General features: G+C 40.5%; 1 protein-coding gene across 1 annotated transcript; it reads right to left on the reverse strand.

Annotated features, from left to right (window-relative positions):
* Positions 1-585: 585 nt before the first annotated feature.
* LOC120420608 (2-oxo-4-hydroxy-4-carboxy-5-ureidoimidazoline decarboxylase-like) lies at positions 586-3,927 on the reverse strand. Its single transcript, XM_052708038.1, has 4 exons — positions 3,436-3,927; positions 3,204-3,371; positions 865-1,035; positions 586-797 (listed from the first exon to the last, which is right to left on the reverse strand). Coding segments are annotated over exons 1-4 (525 nt in total). The 5' UTR covers positions 3,438-3,927; the 3' UTR covers positions 586-613.
* Between the last annotated feature and the right edge of the window lie 6,988 nt (positions 3,928-10,915).

Below are 10,915 nucleotides of genomic sequence, written 5' to 3' on the forward strand. Positions count from 1 at the left end.
GTTGTCAAAGTAAAACAAGAAAAAATAATTACAGTATTTTTACATCTAAACTTTTATCATAACACAAGCCTTACCCGACAAACTTCGCTCTGCCTGATTTTTGTTTGTTGACGTTTTTTGCTTTTTTGCTTATTCCGCCTCCTGTGATCAAAATTTGATTTTACGTAACCTTTCCCATACAATTTGCCGATGCTCCGGAATCGGTCCCAGAATGGCCAAAGTATCAGTTAGTTAGCGTATAAACCTTCCTTGGGCTTATACGAACCCAACGCAACAAAGAGCTCCTCGATCCGACACTCCGTATTGAACTGATTCGCGTTCGAACAAAACCGTCGAAATTTTTTATATATATAGATAATGTTTAACATTAGTTGAACTTTATATTTATTTTTTAGAAAACAGATCCTTACGAGCTATATTATGTTTTTATCTTGCTGAATGTCCAAAAATTTTGTTAGATCTACCAGCATTCAAATTTATTTCACTCTTTTAATCATATTTTTTTCTTCCCCGATTACATCATATCTAGATTACTTTTCCAAAACAACAAATGCGCCATGGGTTTCCTATGTACATAGGACCTTTTGAAAAAGTAAGCGAAATATCTTCATATCTAATCACGTTCCACCAGCTCGAGAATTCTGAGTCGGCAAATCTTTTTCGCCTCTCCGATTCCGGTCTCCAGCTCCTGCTTTGGAAGGTTGTGAATTCTTGTTGTGATCCCGTTCAAAATGGCCTCAAACCGGGACGCTTCTCTGGCACAAATAACAAACGGAAACCCAAACTTGTCCTGGTATCTACAATCGAAATCAGAACAAAAATGAATTTTAAGGTGAGTCAAAGGCAAAGTATTGGTGCACTAACTTCCGGTTCAGAGTCGTCAGCTTATCCCGGTCCTCGGCCATCAACTTGTCCAAGCCGGCACAAGCATGCTCGTAGGTGGATTCTTCCGTTAGCTGATGACTGTCCAGCAACTTTCCGGCCAAATCGGGAAATGAGCGCAGGACGCGAGTTTTGGTCTCAACGTTCAGTTGCTGCCACAGCAAAAAATTGTGTAAAAATGGAAGCTGTAAAATGGAATGTTTAAAAAAGGAATGTGTAATATTACATCTGTTTTAGATGAATTGCACCCGAAAATTTTGCCTATCACATTTTACTCTTAAAATGTTTAATATTTAGATGGAAGGTGTAATTTTTCGACTTCTTCGATGCGATATTGCATTCAACAGTTTTTCGAACTTTCCTCCGACTCCCAATTTGAGAACTGTCAAATTTGTTGATTTGGTTGTTTTTAAGAAAGCCGCCCAACACGTCGCGGAAGTATTATTTTGTTTGCGGGGGAAAAATACTGCTGCTAGAGTGCTTGTTTGGTGTGGCCAAAGTAAAATTATCGCGGTACAGGTTCCGCGTGCCCTGGGTTCCCGTAAGCCACGGAATATTTTCATCTGACAATCCAGGCAGATTCTGAGGAGGAAGAACGAAGTGGCCAGCGGGTTGTGCTTTTCGAAGTGTTTCTCAAATTTCGGTGGCCGGAGGCGTGTTTTCGGACCAACGGGTGTAATTTAACCGGTTTACTTTCGATGATCGTTGACTTAAAACGGCGGGGTCAGATCGGATTGGAACTGCGGGAACTGGAAGATGAAGTGTTTCGTCTCGAGTCTCAAAATCCCGTCTCCCTACGCCGCAGTCACGGCGGAGACGGAAGTTGTCAGGAGGACAAACTATGAATATCTGCCACACCGTCACTCCAGACAAAAAGGTAAATATTATGATGAGATGAGTACAAAGATTGATCGTATAACAACAATAAAAATGGTCTTTTTTGCCCAACAGGTCACAATCCCCAACATCAATCAGTCCCTCAATTAGCCAGTTCGGTCATGCCTGCTGGGCTCAACCATCCGGCCCCGGCTGGTTCCAACACAAGCTGAACGACAAGTAGATCAGCTTGTGGCCCAAAGATTAATACATCAGTCGAACCGCCGGCGCCGATTTTATGGAAGGAACGTTTCCTTTGCCTTGGCTTCCCTCTCACTAAGTTCCCCCACAAATCCCTCTGAAGTTCAGCAAACAGTCGGTGCTGCAAACCGTGGATACTTCTTCTGCGCTATTGACAGTATCACCAGAATCGGAGGCCAATGATCCCATCGAAGCACCATTTGCATTCTACACAGAGGTACAGCATACCAAATGATGGAGGTGTTCATCATTCACTCATTCATTCTCCCTCAATTTTCAGATCCTGGAACCATCCCAGCGGCCATCAACATGCTCGCTCTAAACCAGCTGGCTGCTGCGGACAAACCTCCGTTAACCTTTCGACACATTTTTCACTGACTCACGAATTGCAGAATTAGCTTCGACATGATTCTGATCGGTAAGGTTCTAAACCGGAAGTTAGGCGCGAATCCGATAAGCTCGATCGGTGTTGTGCAGCAGGTCAAAAATCGATCTACCGGTGGGCCGGATACGGCTGGGAGATGAACGCCAAGCCCATTCCAGCCAACAAGGATAATCAGGTGGTGATTATCGAGCGGTGCGTATAAAAGTTGATGAGTTTGATGGAAAGGGTGGATTATTAAACAAAAGCCATTTTCCAGAATCCGCACCGACGCTTCTACGATGTGCTTTATCTCCGCAACAAGATCCCGGCACTTCCGGAACCGGTACATTCCAATCTCATAGCAGAAGCTATAGTGCGTGTTGGACCTTATGAACACTGACGTCGCCATCATCGGGCCGTCGGTTGTCCTGGTTCAAGATTCCGGCAGCAGCAAGGAAGCAAACGCTTGTCTAGTAACAGCGCCAGCATATCATTCATCTTTCGAATAAACTGAAAAAGATTCCGGATATTCTCATCTTTAGTTGCAAACTATCGCAATTTTATGCTAAACCCATATAAAAAAATAAAATGATTCATCTGAATGTGTTTTGTTTACGTTCGTCGTATTCAACGACAATTCGATATCTGTCCTCTCAAACCTACAAAAAATGACAAAAATTACACATTTTTAGTTATAATTTTCACTATTTAGCGGTAAATTTCAGCATTTTCAAGGGTAAATTTACACATTATTAGAGGTGAATTTACCTCATATATGGGGTAATTTTAACCATTTTTAGAGGTAAAATTACACATTTTTTCTGACATAAAAGATGTACCCCTTCCCAGATGTAATATTACCACGATTTTTTTTTCTGTGTGGAGATAGTCGTCAAAGGTCGAGATCACGGCGTCAACACTAGCGAATGGCAACTTTTTGGAACAAGCTACGGCTGCCTCCGGATGACACTCGACCACATTTCCAAACGTTGTGTGAAATTCCTTAGCCGAAAGGGAATTCAGCAGTTCCAAGGTCAATTTTGAGAACCTGTTTTGAGTTGTGGAAAATTGATCGTTAATTTTGTAATGATTTCTTTGTTCAACAACCACACATTTTAACTGTTTCAGAGTAGTAGACTCGTGACTGCAGATAAAAGAAGTAATTATCTGAAAACACAAGTATTGTTTCTCGTTTCAGATAATGTCTTTTCACTTAATCCAAAATATCTTGTCTCACTTCTGCTTTGTTTGTCGAGTGCTCGTCAACTGAAATTCGGGTCGCTTTTGGCTGGCCAAAATATAGGAATGTCCTTTTTGTTTAAAATATTTTGACACATTTTCTGATTTTCTGAGTCTTTACAAGAAATATCAGTGGTCAATTAAACATTACGCGAGACGTGTCTTGGAATAAAAATCTTTGTTCCAATATTAGACAGATTTAAAATATTAAACTAAAAGACGAGCCTAGATCGGTGGTAACGTTGCATGCATTTTGGACAAGCTTGACCTGGGAAGGGTTATCTTGGTTGATTGCTAAACCGCCAGTAACCAGTCTGCATTGCTCATTTCTGTGCGGGCAATGTTTTCAAGCATTGTTCATGAATGACAAGAGTTTTTTTTTGTTTTTTCTTTCACTGATTAACGGATGGCTTAAGGAGTTACGCTTTTTTGAAATATTTAAAATAGATGATTAAAATTGATAATAATATAAATATTAATAAGATTTTGATTGAACATCCTAAAAACTAACCTCGCAAACAAAGTAATAAAAAAGTATAAACACCACATACTTAAACAAAAAACATTCCCCTTTAATTAAGCTTTGATTATAAACCTACTTTAAAATAACTGGAAACATTCAGAATGGGAGCTAGAGTAAACTGCTGAAAGTGTAAATCCGCATTGACGTTGATAAGGTTTTTTGATTGCATTTTTCATTCGATTGATTTTGTTTTGCCCAAAAATATGTTTACAATAATCCGTTATAAATATGACTGATCAGGCTTTGATGAATCTAGACTTAATTGACCCTCCTGAATCCGAATATTGCAAAAAAAAAAAAATATAAAAATATATATGTAAACCGAAATAACAAGCCAAACTCACTAATTTTTTTTTCGCTGAAATTCGGTAAAGTTTCACTGAATTTTCATTTACTGAAATTTCAGTAAACGAGATCAATTGCTAAAGATTCCGCAATCGTTGCTGGTATTTCAGTTAACAAAATTTGTTGTGAAGCAATTTTTGTTTTGTTGCATAAGTTTTTTTTATGATTTTTTTTAATGCAATTTTCCCTTCTTTTATTTAATATTTTTAACCTAAAGAGATTTTTCTTTCTTTAAACATTTGGCAATTGAGTTTTTATGAAATTGTGTTCCTTCTTTTATTTGAAATTCTAAGTGAAAATCTCACAAAAGATGTACTTTTTGAATATTTGACTTTTGAGTATGCTTATGAAATTTTCAATTCTTTTATTGAAAATTCAGCTTAAGGGCGTGGTATTGAATGTTTGGCTCTTTTGAAATGTTAGTCATGATTTAAATTTTTTGAAAATATTGTATTCGAAAATTCGAAAATTTCACGAATGTTTCATATTTTAACATTGTAAATCGGACCATTAGTTGCTGAGATATCGACGATAGAAAATGGTGGGTTGTTTGGGTGAGACTTAGAAAACATCAATTTTCCTGTTTTTAAACCTTTGCATGGCAATATCTCAGCAACTAAGGGTCGTACCAAAAAAGTTCAGCAAAGCAAAATATAGAGAATTTTCTCAGCTAACCAAAAATATTTTTTTTTCATAGGTGGACAAACATGTGCACTCATTTAAAAAAATGAAAAACTGCGACTATTTTCAAAAAAGTCACCTAAAAATGGCTTGAAAACGGTGCACTTTATCAAAATTTCACTAAAGTACTTTTTGATTGCAAATTTAATTTTACATCGAAAAATGAAGTTGAAAAATTTTGGCGACCAATATTTCGATTTAAAAAAAAATCAGTATTGATTCAAAAATTCATAACTCGGTCAAAGATTTTTTGCACAACCTGGAAATTTCTGAAAAGTTGGCATTTAATGTCCCCTAAAACATATAAAAAAAAATATTTTTTTTTTTTTGCAAATCAAGTTTTAGTGACAAAAAGTGAATTTAATAATCACAATTTTTTTCACCGTGTATCATTTTTTTCAGTGTAGTCCTCATTCTTACCTACAACTTTGCCGAAGACACCAAATCGATCAAAAAATTTCTTCAAAAGATACAGTTTTTTGAATTTTCTTACTTTTTATTTGTATGGACAGCTGCCAAATTTGTATGGAAAATTATATGGACAAACTAATGATGCAAAATGGCTTCTTTGGACAAACCGAAGGCACCAAAAAAGTTTCAGCTGGGTTAAAAACTACAAAAATAAAAATAAAAAAAAAGATCGATTTCGTTGATAATTGCTCATGTTTCTTTTCTTTAAATGTTTCATAATTGCGTTATTTTAATGTATTTTCCCTACTTATATTTAAAAAAAGTCAATTAAATTTGTATTAAAGTATTTAAATATAATTTTGTCTTCTTTAAGTTGAATTTTGAATATAAAAAAGGGAAGTTACATAATCAACTTTATAGCAAAAGTAAAAAAAAAAAAAAACAAAACAGATGAAAAATGTGCAGGAATGAAGAGAAATTTTTAAAGGGAACATTTTTAAGAGATTCTTCCTTCTTCAAGTTGAATATAAAAAAGAAGGGAAAATTGAATGAAAAACTTTATAAGAGCTAAATCTACATTCCTTCTTTAGATTGATTTAAAAAAGGAGGCAAAAATGAAATTCTATTGAGAGATTTTCCCTTCTTCAAGTTAAAATTTAAATAAAATTTAAAATTTTGTTTAAAAAAAAATTTACACCGAAACATTTTGAAAAGGGGAAAAAATGTAAAGCTATCAAAGATTTCCCCTTCTTTACACTAAATTTTATATTTTTTTTTGATTTCACTAAAAAGCTTTATTGTGAAATATTTAAACAATGGAACAATTTACATCTATTAGGGAAATACTAATGCACTATTTTTGTTGCTTGTATCAAGGCTAAAACAGCTGTTCCAATTCTTCCCAGATTACCGTACTTGATTTTTAGAAGAAAAAGGTGCAGGTGGTTATGTTACACATGACCAGTATGACAAAGAACTTTGCAAGATGATTGTTGAAATTTTCGATTAGAATGTCCGGTCCAAATTCCCCCCTTATAATAACCGTCCTATCGAACTAAGGGGACGGAAATTGCAAGTGGAGCTGAAATAGAAATCGAAGTGAAATCAATTTACTTTCCTTCACCACTCGAAAGTTACCAAGATGCGGGAATGTTTTTGCAGGGCTGTTGCAAGCAATCGGCGGCAGTAAAGGAAATTTGAACAGCAGACAATAAAAACTACCCTTACAGGGCTCTTAATGATTACGTGATAGTTATTTTAAATTTCCAGAAACAGATTTTCGCAGTGGCATAAAAAAATGTGCATCGCAGTAATCTATTTATTACTTCCTGCCTAATAAGCAATATATTTTAACTGCTTAGTTTCAGATAATGGCCAAATGCAACTTTTTATGTCCAGTATCAAAAATCATAAAGTTTAATACCCATATTGCCCCAACTCTTACGGTTCGGCAAATGTCCCCCCCCCCCATCGGAACATCCGCGCGACCTCCGGCCACTCCGGATTGTGGCCACTACTGCCAAAATATCAAATTTCATATCCAGTATCAAAAACCATAAAGTTTTATACCCATATTGCCCCAACTCTTACGGTCCGGCAAATGTCCCCCCATCGGAACATCCGCGGGGCCTCCGGCCACTCCGGATTGTGGCCACTACTGCCGAAATGTTAAATTTCATGTTCAGTATCAAAACCATAAAGTTTGATACCCATATTGCCCCAACACTTACGGTCCGGCAAATGTCCCCCCATCGGAATATCCGCGGGGCCTCCGGCCACTCCGGATTGTGGCCACTACTGCCGAAATGTCAAATTTCATATCCAGTATCAAAAACCATAATGTTTGATACCCATATTGCCCCAACTCTTACGGTCCAGCAAATGTCCCCCCATCGGAACATCCGCGGGGCCTCCGGCCACTCCGGATTGTGGCCACTACTGCCAAAATGTCAAATTTCATGTCCGGTATCAAAAACCATAAAGTTTGATACCCATATTGCCCCTACTCTTACGGTCCAGCAAATGTCCCCCCATCGGAACATCCGCGGGGCCTCTGGCCACTCCGGATTGTGGCCACTACTGCCGAAATGTCAAATTTCATGTCCAGTATCAAAAACCATAAAGTTTGGTACCCATATTGCCCCAACTCTTACGGTCCGGCAAATGTCCCCCCATCGGAACATCCGCGGGGCCTTCGGCCGCTCCGGATTGTGGCCACTACTGCCAAAATGTCAAATTTCATGTCCAGTATCAAAAACCATAATGTTTGATACCCATATTGCCCCAACTCTTACGGTCCGGCAAATGTCCCCCCATCGGAACATCCGCGGGGCCTTCGGACACTCCGGATTGTGGCCACTACTGCCAAAATGTCAAATTTCATGTCCGGTATCAAAAACCATAAAGTTTGATACCCATATTGCCCCAACTCTTACGGTCCAGCAAATGTCCCCCCATCGGAACATCCGCGGGGCCTCCGGCCACTCCGGATTGTGGCCACTACTGCCGAAATGTCAAATTTCATATCCAGTATCAAAAACCATAAAGTTTGATACCCGTATTGCCCCTACTCTTATGGTTCGGCAAATGTCCCCCCATCGGAACATCCCCGGGGCCTCCGGCCACTCCGGATTGTGGCCACTACTGCCGAAATGTCAAATTTCATATCCAGTATCAAAAACCCTAAAGTTTGATACCCATATTGCCCCTACTCTTATGGTTCGGCAAATGTCCCCCCATCGGAACATCCCCGGGGCCTCCGGCCACTCCGGATTGTGGCCACTACTGCCGAAATGTCAAATTTCATATCCAGTATCAAAAACCCTAAAGTTTGATACCCATATTGCCCCAACTCTTACGGTCCGGCAAATGTCCCCCCATCGGAACATCCGTGGGGCCTCCGGCCACTCCGGATTGTGGCCACTACTGTCGAAATGTCAAATGTCATGTCCAGTATCAAAAAGTCAAAGTAGTTATGTCACAGACATAACCGGAATGGCGTAGACTTACGTAAAATTTAGATATGTGGACATAGGGTTTTCCATATATTAATTTGAAGAATTAGCTAGATACTTGAAATACATTAACGGAATAAGATCGTAAATGGGAGATGGACCCCCCGACAAAACAGAACTTAAACACTCCAGTCAACTCAACTGTCATGTAACCATACTTTGAATGTGTTGGTAAATCTTTGACTAGAAAGCCTTATTTAAACAATGGAAACATCGAATGGAGAGAAAAACGAAAAACGATTTTTTCGCGAACCGAATGAAAGTTTGGTACCATAATGTGGGGGAGAGAGGGGTTCAGAAAGCTGTGCAATCCGTCACCCCCGAAGACCAACACTAGTTACTGAAAGGCATTTCACCGACTCATCACGGGTGGGACGAGAGACGGGGAGTGAGGCAACTCCGAAGAGTTGGCAAGTCTTCATCCCCTACCTGATTGTTTCACAACCACGGCTTGCTGCGAGAGCAGCCTAAGAAAGCTGTGCATTCCGTCGCCCCCGAAGACCAAAATTTGTTCCTGAAATTTAAATTGAAATTAGCTCGCTGCCTCGTCCCGGGTGGAACGAGGGATGAGGGCAACTCTTTCAACAGTTTGGAATTGGACACGACGTAATTTCAGAAGCGCTCGCCGCGACTGCGACGAGCTAGTTGGATGTCTTGATTGTTTCACAACCACGGCTTGACCCACGAGAGGCTCTTCAGAGGAAGGCAGCAGGCGCGCGCCTCATCTCATTGATGCCTCGTCCCGGGTGGGACGAGGGACGGGGAGTGAGGCAACTCCGAACCACGGCAACCACGAAAGATCCAAACGGTCCGGCCATCGAGAGGCAACTGGCTGACGGTGACGACGAGAAGGCGATGCGCGCTTCTTTTCCAGTTCTGGTCCCTCTCTCCTGCTGCTGCTGCTCTGGTCTCTCTCCTGCTGCTGCTGCTCTGGGCAGAGCTTTCCTGCTGCTGCTGCTGCTGTTGCTGTCGGTCCGACGTCTGAGACGTGAATGATAGAATGGGCTCTGGCGCGCGTTCTTATATAGCCTTTCGGCCGGCTACTTCCCCTCCTTTTTCGCGACCGACACTCGGTCGCGTTGCTCGGATGATTTTCCCCTCAAAATAGGTACTTGACATTCCCGTCCGTGAGTGGGAAGCGCTCATTTTGCTTGCAAAATCTCTGCATTTTGAAAACATTTTAAAACATTCAATTGTTTCAATAGTTAAACTATTTTGCCAACAATGAAAGTTTTATAGCAAATTGCTGAATAATTTTCGAATCGAATGGAACATAAATCGTGTCGATTCGATTAGAGGGAAGGAAGATATAAGCGTTTGACGGATGACGCAGTAATCCAGGGCCTTCGGCCCGGGTTTTTTGAAATGGCACCCCAGTACCTTCGACAAAGACGTAAGTCTACGTCAAAACCATAAAGTTTGATACCCATATTGCCCCAACTCTTACGGTCCGGAAAATGTCCCCCCATCGGAACATCCCCGGGGCCTCCGGCCACTCCGGATTGTGGCCACTACTGCCGAAATGTCAAATTTCATATCCAGTATCAAAAACCCTAAAGTTTGATACCCATATTGCCCCAACTCTTACGGTCCGGAAAATGTCCCCCCATCGGAACATCCCCGGGGCCTCCGGCCACTCCGGATTGTGGCCACTACTGCCAAAATGTCAAATTTCATGTCCAGTATCAAAAACCATAAAGTTTGATACCCATATTGCCCCAACTCTTACGGTCCGGAAAATGTCCCCCCATCGGAACATCCCTGGGGCCTACGGCCACTCCAGTCCATGTGGTGGCCAGTTCCAATGATCGACTCCCGCGACTGGCATGTCGCTTAGCTGGTCCTTGCCTCCAAGCCATCTGATCTGCTCTCGGACCTCCAGGCCGTCTGCTACCAGGCCACCAGGCCATCTGCTTCTGATGTGTTCTCGTCGACGTCCAGCAGAAGAATGAATTTTCGGGACCGACCGAGCCTAGTTTTGTTGGCTCGTCGACGATCCGAAAATTATGAGGTGGAGTGGGGGTGAATTTAGATACATCAATCTCACGTCTCTCGATTGACTGATTGGGAAACGTCCGTTCATCCAACCAGCGTGCACCAAAAAGAGGGGAAATTTGCCGAGAGGGGAATTCGTCACGTAACGTTTTCGCTTCGCGAAAATTTTGGATTGACACCACGTATAGAAACCTTAGGACAAAGTTCTTTGTCAAAAAAACATAATATCTATGAGTTACATAAAAAAACAATAAATTTGAAAACTTTAAAATGAAAAATACTCATTAAACTAATAAAAACAAGCTAGTAATAATGCCAAATGTCCATTATGCCAAACATCCCGGATGTTATGGACCAATCATGCCAAGCGTCCATTATGCCAAA

Source organism: Culex pipiens, chromosome 2 (assembly GCF_016801865.2).
Source record: "Culex pipiens pallens isolate TS chromosome 2, TS_CPP_V2, whole genome shotgun sequence".
NCBI lineage: Eukaryota > Metazoa > Arthropoda > Insecta > Diptera > Culicidae > Culex > Culex pipiens.